Here is a 16538-nt window from a genome sequence, read left to right on the forward strand (position 1 = left end):
CACACACAAGTGAAAGGAAAAATAAAGAAAAATTACAATAGGAAAATCATGTAATGATAAAATACACACAGATAATTAACCAGAAATCACAGAATTTTACATGGACAAAAATGGCCTAGTGTCACCATAGGAGGAGAAACTGATGCACGGGTTGTTCTATTAAATATAGTAAGCATGGCATGCATTTCCTGGGAATTAAGATATAATACTTTTTGGTAGAACCATTGCTCTTTTGTTGAAAGGTTGTTTCCTGGCATTCACCAGGCCAAAGCTAAATTCCCAGAGTCAACTCATAAACTACAATCACCTCCAGTGCATTCTGAATAGTGTGGACTATAGGTTAAATAGCTTAAACCTAGTTTACTTGCTAATTCCTTAGAGAGAAGTTGTTGAGTATCTCTGGGCCACAAGTGTTCACACCTATTCCAAAATTACTGTAAATGATACAAGTATAATTTATGAAGTACTTGAGTCAATATCCCAGTTGTTGAAAACAATCTGGGATTGACTAATGAGAAAACTTTTCCTGGACTTTGTAAAGATGAGAAAATCCCAGGTTTGTGTACTTGTGTCCAGGTTCAAAGCCTGGTGGGGTCCTGTGAAATTTGCTGTGTGGGAATTCAGGGCTGATTTTGAAGGTGTTTCTTGAAAGAATGTTGTATCGTTTTATTCTCACATCTCATATGGCTCTTCATTGTAGGGGATATATATATGTATATATCCTGAATGCTAGTTTTCTTTTAATTCTATATTTGCATTTTAAATGAGACATAGACATGTCTGCTACCTAAGATAGATTAGTAAAATACTAAATGAATGCCAAACATAACACTGCAGAATACAAATAGTGTGGACACACGTTGTCTTCTAAAAAGTTGGGTTTGCCTTTTTCTCTGTAATATACTATGGGAAATCTTGATACTGTCATTTTGATGGCTTCTGCCTGAAATAGATGGCTCAGTTTTGACAAGTCAAAGCCTGCACATGACATTTTAAAGTGTTAAAGGAAATTAAATGAACAGTAAAATTATAAATGGGGCTTAAGCTATAACTTCTCCCCTGGAAGGGAGGATATTATAGATAACATTCACACAGGGAAGGATTTTTCCTGGTAATAAAATCAGGAAAATAACAACCAACACAAAGTGAATCTATTTGCATTGTCATTTGGCATAAAAAGAGCAAGAGGCGCCTTCACCATGCAAGAATCTATACTGCTATATATTTGTAATGCTGCTATGGAGCAAAGAAAGCAGCTGTTTATCTGTTTTTATTTTGTTTTGTTTTTCTTTGCCATTGCCATTCTGTTAGTACATGGCTTCATAAAGCTGTAGGCTTCTGTTAGGGAGACAACAGAGGCCATGCGATTTGGCAGCTAGTGTGCTGATTGTCTAGCTGGATAGCATGAGGTTTTATTGTAGCTGGAGGGAGGGAGAAGTATGACTGTGTGTGAGAGAGACAGGGAGGAATATGCCATCAACATTGTTTCCGGAAGTATGCTCTCCTCAGTCTATGTGCTTCCTTCTATGAAATAAATGTTATGTCACTGTTTTCATTTCTTATTTTCAAATATCTGGGTGGTTCCTGTCAAGACGTTGATGGAAAGCATTGTTGTAAAGCTGCTTCCTGGAGAGGGTTTGATGTCAGGGCTATAAAGTAAACTTCCATAAAATTTGATCGGAAGGCGTTTTTATGTGTTGCCATTCTGTTTGCTATTAACAGTTCAGCACCGAGTGTTAGTTTTACTCAGGGCTGTGTCTATCTTGGGTGTTTGGATACCCTTCATAGCAGTAGTGACTCTTCTTCAGGACAGCTTTCCCACCAGCCTCCTGTAGGGAAGAGCTACACTGTCTACTCAACTCACCTTCCTGTGCATGGAAACCCAGCCTTTGGGTTACCCTTCTTGGACATTTGAAACAACAAGGACCAAATATCATTTAACATTTCCCCCTTTCCTACTCCAGACATAGCTACTGAGACAGACTTCAAATTATATGGGTCCTTGATATCTATTGAACAGCTCACAAGTTATTTCACTGCAGCGAATATAATTTCATTTCAGTTCCCCCTTGTTACAAATCCTTGTTTCAACCTTTTCTTTCTCTTAAAGAAATATATTACTTTTCCTTTCACAATGTGTGTCCAGAGGACTAAACTCAGGTCCCAAAACTTGGCTGCAAATGCCCTTACCAACTTAGGGTCATAGCTTTGTGCTCTTATGTGCTGACATATGCTGGTTCACACCCAATGTGTCCTTTAGTTCCACGAAATAGTGGTTCTGTTCTGTCTTAATTGAATGATGTGTGATAAAGTACATATAACACATTATAACACAATTTCCTTTGTTCCTACTCCCTCTTTTCTGTCCTCACTTCTTTCTTTGCTTCCTCTCTTCCATCAAATACTTTTGGATGTTGCTTTGAATTCTTCTGTGAGATGAGTCATGAAAAGCTCTATTCCTTTCAGTTTTTTTTTTCAGGAATTGGCATGTGTGATTAACGTGCACAAAATGAAGCAGAAATTCTTTAAATGGTAATAAAAGGCATTTGGTCTGGAGGCAGGTTTCTTAGACATGGTTACTATTTCTGGGATGTAATATGATGACCAAAGGCAACTTGGAAAGGGAAGGGTATATTTGGCTCACAAATCCTGAACCAAAGTCTATCGTGGGAAACCAGTGAGAAGCTCAAAACCAGAAGAACTGATGCAGAGATAGCACCTACAAGGGACTGGGCCCTTTCCCATCAATCACTAATTAAGAAAATGTCCTAAACGTTTGCTTGCCTCCTAATTTTTGGAGGCATTTTCTCAGTTGAGTTTCCTTCCTCTCTGATGATTCTAGCTTGCATCAAGTTGATATAAAACTAGCCAGGACACTTGGTGTTCAAAAGGAAACTGAACAACAATGCAATCTCTCTACATTTTTCTTTAAAAATAATAAATAAATAAATAAACAAATGAGTAATAAGTGATCCCAACTAGCTGTTTATTTGTGAGTTATGCCACAAGCAGTACTGATACCAAAATGCTATCTGTGATCAGGAAATAAATTTTCTTTTCTGCCCATGCTTGATAAGATTCCATTCTAGCCCAGTCCTGGGTGACTGAAGTAGCTGGAATGAGGCAACCAGATTCTTAGTGCACCTTCCACTGTATAAGTTATGTTTCTTCTGTTTCTACTGGGTTCTGAGGAAACTCTTCTCCCCAAGGGAAACACTTGACTGGTTTCCTAAGTGCAAGAAGACTCTTTTTTGGTGAGAAGTGTACAATATTTCTGGGGTTACCTTAGCCAAGTCATTTGTTGCCTGCAGAGAGAGTTTTTCATAGGCTGTGTGCAGTTCCTAGACAATGATCCATTTTTGTGGATGCTGAGGTCAAGAGCCACTGTTTTCTGCTGGTAGTATACTGTCTGTAGACTACAATTTAGTATACAAAGTTATTGGAGTAACATCAGCTGATATATGAGTTTTGTAGACAATTTTTCTAATTCTAAATTGTGAGTATTGGAACAACTGAACTGCTCTTCTGTGTGGAAGAGATTAGTAATGTGGGATTGCTCCTATATGTGCTTTCTCCTTTCAAACTATCTTGCTGAGCTGTATTTTTTTTCTAAACATTTGCTCAGATACCAACAATATTAAGCTTAATTATCACCATCATGTTCAAGTTGCTAATAAACCAACTGCCACCTTATGTACTTCTGAAGTTAAGGTATGCTTTTTCTTGTGGGGGTGGGGGGGAAGAGGTGGTTTTGCAACCAAGCGTGTTTTCTACTCTTGCAGAATATCCAAATTTGGTTTCCAACACTCAAATCAGGTGCCTAGCAACCAACTGTAACTTAAATTTTGGGTTATCTGATGTCATCTTGTGGCGTCTCCAGCTATTGCATTCGTGTGCACATGTGCATAACTAACACTAAAGTAAACATTTTAAATTGTAATATAACTTTAAGAGAAATATTTAATATTGACAAATTTTCTAGTTTTATTAAGCAGTTCAACTGTGGGAAATATTGATAATTGCATTCTCCATATAAAATTCTTAATAAAAGTATTTATTTTCTCCATCAGACATTTGATACAAGCCATTTTAATCATAAAATTCTGGCTTGGTTATATTTTTCAGAGGTACTTTGTTCAAATCAGGGGGTCAGTGGTGCAAGATGTGTGGTTTCATCTGTAGGCTCTGAAAGCTAAGCAGTGTGGCTCCCTTCTGCACAGTAGCCCAGATGGAGTGGAGAGCAGTCTCTGAAAGTTCTGAGACATTACGGGGTGGAAGACAATGTGGTGTTATAAACTGTTGTTAGAGTGGAATGCAGATGGCCTCTCCTCTTGGTTGTTCATCACTGTAGGAAGTTGGAACAAGTTATTCAGTTAACATGAATACTGTAACAACTCCTGGTTCACTTCTCTCTCTTTGCATGGAAAGTTGACTTTTTCCTAGGCTTAACACCAGGATCCAATAAGCACAGATTGGATGGATTTGGGGAAAGCATCTGACCCTGTGTAGATTTTTCTCCTTGTCATTTTGTCTTGACCATTTTAGGATATTCATGTCCATAGCACTGACACTGCATATACTATTATGGGTAATGTTGAGATGCTTTGAAACGTGAACAAGAGGTTGGGTGGTAGTAGTGCATGCCTTTAATCCCAGCATCCAGGAGGCAGAGACTGGCAGATCTCTGTGTGTTCGAGGCCAGTCTTGTCTGGAAGAGGTAGTTCCAGAATAGCTTCCAAAGCTACAGAGAAACCCTGTCTCTAAAAACAAAAACAAAACAACAAAAGAAACAAGCAAAGCAACAAAAAATGTGAGCAAGTACTCTACCATCTTACACAAGAAACTTGAGTATCCGTAGAGTGTGACATCAAGAGTAAGGATCTTGAAATCAGTCTGTGAGAAGAGAAAAGTAAAGGATACTATTCCAGTTTTTTCTTGTTTGGTTCTTAGAATAACAGTTGTATAAAATGAGAAGGTAAATTTAAAGATACAAAAGCCTGCGTTAGATGAAAGAAATGGTTTAAAAGACATTTTCAGACAAATCTTTTCTACTTTTATCTCTACTGAGATTTCTAAAGGTGTCATGAGCTAGAAATACCGAGGATAGATTTGTGGAGAGATTAATGACTAGCTTCAGCGTAGAGGTCAAGATGAACAAAAACATGATGCAGCAAATATTTGATCTGATACAGAGCAACAACCTAAAGCCATCCTCCTAGGAGCTTCTTTTCAGCCTATGTTTTGGGGAAACATAGAGAGTTCATGTGAGGGTCTTAATTGGTAGTGACCAACCTGTTCTTACAGAGTTAGCTGCTAACATGTAACCTTCACGTGCAACCAACTTAGTTCTCATATTTCCAGCACCAATATCCTCTCATTCCTATAATGAATGAATGCAGATCACCAAGAGTTGTTAGATAACTCATTCAAGCAGAAGAGCTGTTTATTATGTTAGAGCCACAGTTTATCTGAGAAGTAAACTCCTGGGCTAAGTTATTATTGTAGCCAAATTTTCAAAATACCACATTGAATTCCTCTTGCTCAACATCACTGTCTAAGGAACCAGAGTGCTTCCCATCATCTAGAATATGCAATAAATTTCCGCAGTGTAGTGCTTCCCATAATCTGGAATATTCAGTCAGATCCTTCTGATTAGTGGTTCCCATCATCCAGATTATTCAGATTGCTCAGTTTAGTGCTTCCCATCACCTACAATATTCACCCCAACTCTTCAGTTTGATTGTGAATGCCACAGGCAGCCTGGTGCCATGCTTCTGTTCACACATATATCTCTCAACTTTCCTCACTGCCTCTTCAGATAGTGCATTGTTGCAGGAATCAGATTTTAAAGTGGTTTCATGCACTAAACTCTTTCCTATTCAAAGTCTATCCACTTTTAATATCTACCTCCTTTACCACTTGATTTCAAAGCCTCTACTCTTTTGAGATACGTGTATTTGATATTACTTATTACTCATGTTCCCATGATACATATGTTTCTCCTTTCCATCATGACATTTTATTGCATGTGCATTTGTAGCTAATTTATACACTATATGCATTTTATCATTATCTTCATGGTAACCTGAACCCACCATGGAAATGATTATGTCATCTTCTTCCCCCTGAAAAGAAATGGGAAGCAATATAAGATGAGATCAATTGGAGAGTTGGGAGACAGCTCATCTTCCAAGCTGAGCTGCTTGGAAGCATGTCTAGGTATTAGCCCAGGGGATCTGGTTCATGGACTTAAACTTCTGCAGTGTTTGGGTTCTTGTTCATCTGGTTTCTTTACAGAACAGAACTGATAGATTGACTCACTAGTGCAGAATGTAGTTATTAGTTTGGCTTACACAACTAGGGCTAGGGAGTTTAATAGACTCTGCACACTGGAAAGATGACTGCTCAGTCCACATGCCTCAGAAGTGCCAATTTGAGGATGAAGACTTGAAAGGCTCCTATTAAGGCCATGACTGAAGACCGAAGAAGCTGGGTCCCATGTCACTGAAGAATGACAGCAGCAGAGGCAGCATCAGTGTAGATATATTCACCAGCAAAGAGAGCAGGCAAACAGCCAAAAGGTAACTTTATCTCTCTGACTACAAGGAGGTTTTATTTACCTATTCTTGGGGATGGTCTACCCTCCTCACCATGCCTTAAAGGAAATAGTTTTCTAGACCCTTCCATAAGCATTTCTCTTAACTGACTGCAAGCTAAACAAGTTGACAGCCAAGATTAAACTGTACAGGCTATCCAAGAAAGTGAATCCCAAGTTAAGGGTAAAATTAGAACACTTTAATACACTTCTTTAGAAAGGGAAAAGCAATCACAAATGCCAAATGGTAAAAGTCTGAAAAATACCAATTGGCACAGAACTATATTACATTTAACATCCAGCCTGCTCCTTTAGACTTCTCTGCCTCACCTGCTCAACAGTCTTACTGTGAAACATGGTGAGAGGGTGTGAAATACCATGGGCTTAGGAAGTCAGGTCCTGGACCCCTGTGTTTACATGCTTACAGTTACTAAACAGTCTACACCTTACGTTGTCACTGGGAAGTGGACAGATGGAAGGAAATGTTGATTATATGCTTGCTGCTAAGTCATGATGACTTTTAGGCAAAATATGAGCACCACTCTGGGCAACCTGCACACCTTCACGGCAGGCCTGCCTGAAGTTTTGTCAGGAAAACAGCTGCTGCTACATTCCAGAATACTGTGCCAAATCGGCCTGTCTGGAGTTTACCTTGCTGAGGTGAATCTGCTTATATCTGAAGAGCACAATAATGTTCATTTTACTCTTTCATTGACAGATTACAAATGTCTTCTTTTAGCAAATGGACTGTGGCCCAGGAGTAAGTCTTTGTCTACTTTACTTCAATCCTCTGCCCTAAATTTTGCAAAAGGGGAGCTTTAAATGTCTAACCCAAGAAAGTTTATGTTTAATGATTCATAATTACACTAGAAACAGATTGTATTGAGGTAGGAATGCCCATTTCCCCCACTCATGAATGTAGCTGTATGGCTGCTTTTCCCAAGGAATAAAGACCATTGTATCCTAATTGTTGGACATATATTTCCCAGGGCTCACTTTCCTCCAGTGCACCTTGAGGGGGAGTGAGGGTAGATGAAAAATACTTGCAAAATTTTTGATCCCTGTCTTGTTTCCTAAAGTAGAAGAACCAAGGGTGTCTCAGCTTCAGAGCTCTACAAAGGCCCTACAGTTATAGCTCCTGTATTCTTGGAGGTGCCAGACTATTTTAGTTACAGTGTGTATCATGTGTCCCTCCCCCTGCCCCTCAGTCTACCCTGAAGGCATGTCCCATTGTACTGCAGGTGTAAAAATGTGCCCCGGAGACCTGAAATGCCATCCATTTTGTAAAAGCACAAACAAATCTTTTTAATAATAGCTTTTCTTGGAATGAGGATGTAGGTAATTTAGAATATTGTGACCCTGTTTCAGAAATAACCAAACCAAAGTACAAAATTCTGCTTGCATTCAGGAGAGCAGGTTTTCAGTGTGCACAGGAATGTTGTAATTGTTTGCTGTATGGTCTTGTCAGCTGTGACCAGCAAGCTAAAGCAGTCAGACCCCCTTCACCTAAGCCCACATGGAAGCACGGGCCGGTGTTATTCTTTCCCTTGCTATCTGCCATTTCCCCTCACCATGTCTCCCAGCTTTGTCTTTTTTGAACTCATGGTTTTATGCCACCTGTTATGTTTTCAATCCTTCCATCCCTTAAACTTCCGATAAATACTCATGTCTGCCAGAACCTGTTTTTTTTTTTTTTTTTATCCTAGTGGCCTTCTTCAGAGCATATTTTGACTGTTGTTTTAAGGAATTTATCTTAACTTATTAAGTATTTTCTTTACCTACAAGAACAAATAAATGTCTTTTATCCTTTAGTCTATGAAATACTGTCAATGGCAAGAACCAATCATCTGCACCTCAAGGATAAAAACCCATTTACGTTATTCTCTTGACATATTCCTGGATGAAATTTATTATATTTTATTTGGGGAATTCATTTTGATATCAGATTTTGGTGTTTCTGAATTAGGGTAATTTTACATTACTCCAAGAATACACAGATTTCTTGCTGGGTGTTGGTGGCACACACCTTGAATCCTTGTAGTGAGATATTCACTTTATAAGTACTTGTGGCACTGACCACACCCATTGGGGGTAGGAACAGGGGTGGACATGACCTGAGGAGCTAGATCTGGGGAAAGGGCCCCAGAGGACTCTCTTGCTGGACAGGGAGAGAGATCATCTGGAGTCATCCTTGGGACCTGGAACCTGCTGGTGTTCATCTATCTCTGTTGTAAGTTATTTCTCCCTGAATAAACATCTATTCAGCCTATCTGTTTTTCCTATTCTTATTAAACCATGATAAATCTCAGCACTCAGAAGGCAGAGGCAGGTGGATCTCTGTGAGTTTGAGGCCAGCCTGGTCTAGAGAGAGTTCCAGGACAGGCTTCAAAGCTACAGAGAAACCTTGTCTTGAAAAATCAAAACCAAACCAAAACAAAATGTAAAATACACAGGATTTCTTGACTTTTTGGAAAAGAAATGTGTGAAAGATTCAGAGATTTCCTATTTCATGAATTTTATCTAGATTTTAGTGTATTCTGAGGATATTAATATAATCTGATTTACTTCACTTTCTTGGGGGACTGCTTTGTATTTACTTAGAATGTCAGTGTTCAGACTGATTTTCAAGAATGTATAATTTATTTAAATCATATTCATACTGGCCATTTTTTTCTAATTAATTCCTTTTTTATTTTATTTAATTTTATATAACAAAGTCCAATTAAATGAAAACAAACATTTATACACAATATTTGGGAATTTGGGCGTCGTTCTTTCCAAACTACTTCCTGCTGGTAAGGGGCACTGTCTTGGGGGGATTCGAAGAAGATTCATATATCCTGGCTGTAGTCTGTAGGGCTGTTTTGTCCAGCTGTTTTGAATGTAGGATTAGCTTGTACTCTGTTTCAGGCGGTCTGGCGTGATCAAACCACATTAGTCTGGAAGGAATCCACATCTTTTCATTTTCTGTGGAAACAAAAATAGAAATCCTTTTCCCCAGTAACTTGTCCTTCAACTTAAATTTTGGAGTCAAAGCATTTTTTTTAATTTAATTTATTATTTTACATGTCGATCCCAGTTCCCTCTCCCTCCCTCCCTCCCTTCCCCCAGCCCTCCCTCTCTCCTTCCCTCCCTTTTACCCTCTCTGCCCTCTCACATGCACTCTAACCACCATCCCCTCCCATCCTCCCACCCCAATTTCATATGTTGGGGAATGCCATCCAGTTGGGGTCATGTAGATCTGACAGGTCCTGTGAAGTAGGGACTAGGGCTTCTCTCCTGTCTCTAGATTAAGGCAGTTATCCCTCCATGGGGGATGTTTGCAAAGTCCTTTTGTGCACCAGGGATACATCCTGGCTCCACTGTCTGAGGTCTCTTAGACTGCTCAGACCTTCTGGCTGAGACCCATATTCAGGGGGGCCCAAGTCAGTCCCCTGATGGCTTCCCAGCTCTCAGTCTAGTGGCTGTTAGCTCCTCCTTGTTCAGGTAAGCTGTCTCTATGTGCTTCTGCCGCGTGGTCTTGTCCTCTGCATCTTCTTCTGGGTTCTAGTTCGACTCAGTGTTTATGTATAGGTGTTTGCTCCTATTTTCAACAGGTATTAGTTGAGGGCTCCATGGAGAAGTTAGTTGTTGATCTCACTCTCCGGGAAGGGCATTTATGATAGCCTTTCCACGGAAGCTGAGATTGTTAGTTGGGAGTAGTCTTGTAGTTCTCTCGACCTTTCTTTGTGTTCAATTTTATCTTCAAACCAATATTGGCTCCCTCTTTTATGTTCTCTCTCTCTGTCTCTGTCTCTGTCTCTCTCTCTTTCCTATCTTCTATTCCTAACCAGGCTCAATCTTCCTGGTCGCACAGGTTTTCCTTTCCTCCCCCTCGTTTTCTCCTACTTCTCTCTCCATTAGCTGTCCTCCCCCACTTCACCTGAGCTCTGGGGGACTTGTCCATTCCCAGTTCTGTGAGGGACTTTATATGAATCTCTTAGAATACACCTTGTATCCTAGTTCGTCTGGTGATGTGAATTATAGGCTGGTGATCATTTGATCTAGGTCTAAAATCCATATATGAGTGAGTACATACTGTGTTCCTCTTTTTGTGACTGGGTTACCTCATTCAGGATGGTTTCTTCAAGTGCCATCCACTTGCCTGCAAATTTCAAGATACCATTATTTTTTTCTGCAGAGTAGTATTCCATTGTGTAGATGTGCCACATCTTCATTAACCATTCTTCAATTGAGGGGCATCTAGGTTGCTTCCAGGTTCTTGCTATTACGAATAGTGCTGCTATGAACATAGTTGAACAGATGTCTTTGTTGCATGGATGTGAATCCTTTGGGTATATGCCTAAGGGGGGATTTCCGGGTCCTGTGGTAAACTAATTCCCATTTTCCTAAGGAACCGCCATACTGATCTCCAAAATGGCTGTATGAGTTTGCACTCCCACCAGCAGTGGAGGAGTGTTCCACTTTCTCCACATCCTCTCCAATATGAGTCATCACTGGTGTTTCTAATTTTAGCCATTCTGGCAGGGGTAAGATGATATCTCAAAGTTGTTTTGATTTGCATTTCCCTGATAGCTAAGGATGTGGAGCATTTTCTTAAGTGTCTTTCAGCCTTTTTGATTTCCTCCATTGAGAATTCTTTCTTCAGTTCTGTACCCCATTTTTTTAATAGGGTTATTTGATGTTTTGTTGACTAGTTTCTTGAGTTCTTTGTGTATTTTGGAGATCAGCCCTTTGTCGGATATAGGGTTGGTGAAAATCTTTTCCCAGTCTGTGGGCTGCCATTTGGTCTTGTCGACTGTGTCTTTTGCCTTACAGAAGCTTCTAAGTTTGAAGAGGTCCCATTTATTAATTGTTTCTTTCAGTGTCTGTGCCCCTGGAGTTATGTTCAAGAAGTGGTCTCCTATCCCAATTTGTTCAAGGGTACCTCCTACTTTCTCTTCTAAGAGGTTCAATGTGGCTGGATTGATGTTGAGGTCTTTGATCCATTTGGACTTGAGTTTTGTGCATAGGGACAGACATGGGTCTATCTGCAGTCTTCTACACACCCTCATCCAATTGTGCCAGCACCATTTGTTGAAGATGCTGTCCTTGCCCCATTGTATAATTTTAGCTGTTTTGTAGAAAATCAGCTGTTCATAGGTGTGTGGATTAATATCAGGATTTACAATTCGATTCCATTGGTCTACCTATCTATTTTTATGCCAATACCCCTACTGGCCATTTTTAATCTAAATATGTGTATATTAAATTTTTACTTTAGTTTTCAACAAACTTGCTTTCAAAAAATCATGTTTTATTAATTACCTTTTCCTATGTCATTGACTTGCTGGTATCTTATTAATACTTTGTTATATTTTTCATGTGTTCACTGGATTTTTAACTCCCTGTAATTAATACATAATAGGTATTTAAATTAACTAAAATATTCATAATAACTTATTTTTTATACCAAGATAATTAAATGATCACTTGGTAGCTATAACAGCATTTATGTCATTTTTATTTGTTACTGATTTACTATTGCTTGGTAATCTGATATTGCTGAAAACTGTGTAACTCATATTATTCAAATTCACTCAGTTTTATTGACTTACAATCATAGTTTCTCATACAGTTTCTCAGATTTAATTTGAGATTTTTCTAATTGTTGAGACTGTATTTTGTGCCTAAAAGAAAGACTTCTATGTCCTGTAGTGAAAGTATACACAAGGACAGAGCACACGGTGAAATTGTAAGCCAAGCTGGCTTTTTGATAACAACTTTTTCAAATGGGTACTAGGTGGGATTCCTATAGAATCTCACTACCCACTTCCAAGGGCTACTTGACAACAATTACTGAAAAATTGCCAGTATAAGGTGCAAGACATCAAAGCTATGGCTTTCACAGCTGTGTTTAAATCTGGCTGGAGTAAGGGATCCACAGGGCCAGACACTGTCAGCAAAACAAATATTTATCAAGAGATGGTTGGGGAGTCAGAGGCACCAGCCACCTATTTGACACTGAGTTGGGTTGTGGCCAGCCCCATTTATCATCTGTAACTACTTTCAAGCTGTAGTGGGCACTCATGTAATTATGACTAACACAACAAGATTTTGAAAGAAGGAACTACTTGTTGCACTGCCCTTGGTAAAACATGACTCTGGTTTGTACAGGAGTGACAGCATGCCCACTGTATCTTCCTCTTTCATGCTGTTAAGAACTTGACTCACCACTCTGGAAACATACTGCTAGGTGTGCATGTCCTTGCTCAGGTGCTTTCCATAATGTCACACTACTTCAGTCCTCACTCATAGCTACCATCTGCCCATTTTTAAAGATGGGATCAGAATAACACTTTCCTATAAAGGCTTACAATATAGAAAGAAAACACCCCATGCATATTGTTCCACAGCCTTTACTACATTCAGGCTCCCTACTCCACTCTGGTCTGTTCTTACAAAACCTGCATATTTGTCATGCACAGTTTTAAATTCAGTTTCTTTGCCTGTTTGAAATTGTCACTTGCAGATTACCATGCCTAGAGCATACACAGATATAGGAAACTCTTATTACTGGTGAACTGGAAAGTCATGGTCCTTGGTAAAAAAGACTACAGTCAGAACACTGTCCCAGATAACGAACAACAGGAGACTAAAGGAAAAGATAATGGAGCATTATTGAGGTGTAAGTCAGAAAGTAAAGACTAAGCACACAAAGGTGGATGAAGGCTGACTTTGAAGATGTAGCTGCCTCTGGAGTCTTTACTGCTTATCCATCCTGAGTTCAGGTGACTAGGCTTTGGGGGCAAATATCAGCCATAGGTTTAAACAAGGCACAGCGCTTCTGGTCCTTGCACATGCAAGCTTACTACATGAGTCCCTGCTGGAAAGAGACGTATAATGCCAGAGCCACATGGAACATAGGGTCAAGACTGCACAGAAGCCCGGCATTGCCCACACACCTCTAGTATCTTGTTTTATGCCCCTGATGCATGTTAGTTTTTTTCCCCTTTAAAAATTGTACATATACAGGATGATAAGATGGCTCGGTAGGTGATGGTACCTGCTGTCAAGCCTGATGACTTAAAGTTTGATCCCAGAAACCCATTGGGTCTCCCACAATTTTTCTCTGACTTCTACACATGCGTTATGGCATGTGCATAGTGCACACACACACACACACACACACACACACACACACATAATAGCACACACAGATGCACACTCACAGGCAGATACAAAGACACACAGTCATACAAATAATCACACACACACACACACACACAGTAGAAATAAGGGTAATATTCTGCACATGATTTACAGCAAATATTTACACATTAGAAAACATCTTAAAAGTGTAAAAATTAAGATAATTAATTGAGATAAATTGTACCAGCAAAGCAAAAGATAATTTATGTAGTTTAGGAGGACTGTCCATATTTGAAATATTTTGAGATTGAATATTTTAATGAAATTGAGTTGAATGGGATTGTTTAAAATCACATGTTCCTCCACTTCGAGTCAGAAAAAATTACAATTCTGCTATTTAGGGATTTGACAAATGGCGTTCCAATGAATTATTTTGAAGAGCAAACCTAAGACATCTATTTGAAGCCTGCAGATGTAACTGTTGCTGTAAAATAGATCATTCATTGGTGGTTATTTGAGTCTGTGTATTTAGATGCCTCTAACTGTAATTGATACGGTGCTGAGGTCTGTTAGATCCAAGACATAGTGAGAAAGGAATGCTCTGTTCTTTGCATTCAGCAAAGTTGGTAGTCATCAGGTCTTATTGGTTTCCCAAATGCTCTCAGGAGTGTTTGATGTAATGGTTCATGTTTTAGGGAGCATGTGGGGTACTCTTTGGAAAGCTGATGCTCCGTATACAAAAGGTCTTTTCCTGCCTGCCTCTGACTTGCCCACTTGTGGTTTTGAATGTCATGCTTTACCCTGGTTGTGTTCCAGGAGGTGTTCTGGATGGATAGCTGCTGGAAGCCCATCGCCATAGCCAGCTCTTCAACACTTAAGCATTTACCTGGGCATTAAGTAATGAAAATTTTGGTAAGGAAAAAGCAGACAAAAATAGCATATTGCTTTTCTTATAAAGTCACCTTAATCTCGGCTATATTTTATAATAAGATGCATGATTATTCTCTAAACACCTATGGCTATGACCGACATCTGTTTCCCAAGTTTTGTCTTAAATTTATAGATAGGTGGTGTGGGTTTTTGTAAATAAGACTAACGTTCTCTCTGTGCCATCTGTAATGCATTATTTTACTTAGCTCAGTCTCCCTTGGTCTCTAAATGTCTACATACCACACAAATTATGCCTCTGAGGGCAAGGTCTGGCATTAGCATCTTTTCAGCAGAGACTAAATAGAACACACACTTCTAGTGGTTGAGGAATTGTATGACATTTTTCTCTGTAACTACAAAAGTTTTGAAAACACTAAAGAGTCAGGTCAAAGAGTCAAGTCCGGATCTGTCTCAGACAAATAATGTTCTAAATAACCAGGAAAAGTTGCTATGTCATGGCTGATAGAACAGGAAAGGACAGACTCTCTCTCTCTCTCTCTCTCTCTCTCTCTCTCTCTCTCTCTCTCTCTCTCTCTCTCTCTCTCTCCTCTCTCTTTTGAGACAGAGTCTTGCCACTACTTAGTTCTGGGTAGCCTGGAATTCACCATGTAGAGCAGGCTCAACCTCACAAAGTTTCACTTGCCTCTGACTTTCTAGTGCCAGAGATTGATGGCATGCACTATCATGCACAAATACCTTTACTAGTTTCATTTTTATCCTGTTTTTCTCCATGTGATAGTAATGTATTTAATTTCCACATACTCACATGAAATTAATGTTCAGTTGGTTGCTTGCTATTGTTTAACATTACTAATCTGTGCTGTATGTAATATGTAGTCTATTAAAAAGGAGGGAGGGTGAAGGGAAGTCAATGATGACAGAAAGAGCTGACTGGTCCTAAGGATATGTGTGTCACTTGCTAAATATGTCAGTTTACCATTGTCGTTCAACTGAAGATGTGTCTACTGGACAGTTTTGTGCATTGAGACAGTTGTAGATCAGAATAAAACAAAACAGAAGATTCACTGAAATTTCACTGTTTCTGATAAAGAATGTTGATTGTGAAAGGACACCTAAAAAAAACCAAAATGCACTCTTACATGTTTTTAACTAGAGATATTTTATCATATTATTCATGATTATGTTTTTCAGAAACCATATATGAGGAATACATCCATCTCGTGCTACTTGTGTTTCCTTCTGAACAGTCATTTTTTAACTGAGGCTGGCATTCATGTCTTCATTTTGGGGTAATTTTATCTTTAATTAAAACTGTTATATGTTAATGGCCATGGTCATTTGTCTTTGAATTTCTTCCTGTTGAGACTGCACTATGCTCCTTGTGTGTAGGACATGCAGGCAACTGTGGAGATGCCTGCATGATGACAAACTGTGGATTCTACACATTGGCAGTATTCTATTCTCCACAGCAATTGGGCTTCTTGCTATAAGTATCCCATTTATTGATGTCATGAGTGTACACTGTTCTCATTAGGCAGATTGCCATTGACTGACGTGCTTTGTCCATGACCCTTCTGAGAATAACTGTTTTTCCTGAAGCTTCAAGAACCACTCCACAGCCACTTAATCAATGTGTCTTTTATTCTGGATGTTACATTTCAGTTTTAACCAAAGTGAACAAATTTGCGATCATCCATCTTATATTTAGTTAGGTCTTCAGTGATTCTGTGAAGATCATGAAAGAGGCATTTAACATACTGAAAGGGACAATTATTCTCACAGTTGTCACCTGATAAAGACTAACCCTAAAAGTCTCACAGAAACTGTACTTCAAGAAAACTAATAATTCAGGAACATTAATTGAGCATACTAAACATCAGATGTTATTCCAGTTTCATTGTGATAAACTGCATGTGATTAC

General features: G+C 39.1%; 1 protein-coding gene across 4 annotated transcripts in view; it reads left to right on the top strand.

Annotated features, from left to right (window-relative positions):
- The window catches only part of Il15 (interleukin 15), a 67983-nt gene that overhangs the window by 40863 nt on the left and 10582 nt on the right, over positions 1-16538 (top strand). For all 4 annotated transcript variants that reach the window (XM_051205878.1, XM_051205879.1, XM_051205876.1 and 1 more), the window contains exons 2-3: positions 14543-14638; positions 15809-15906. In XM_051205878.1, coding sequence (XP_051061835.1) covers positions 14627-14638; positions 15809-15906 — 110 coding nt within the window. In that variant the 5' untranslated portion in view covers positions 14543-14626. The remainder of the gene's footprint in view (positions 1-14542; positions 14639-15808; positions 15907-16538) is intronic.

Source organism: Phodopus roborovskii, unplaced genomic scaffold, assembly GCF_943737965.1.
Source record: "Phodopus roborovskii unplaced genomic scaffold, PHOROB, whole genome shotgun sequence".
Lineage (NCBI taxonomy): Eukaryota > Metazoa > Chordata > Mammalia > Rodentia > Cricetidae > Phodopus > Phodopus roborovskii.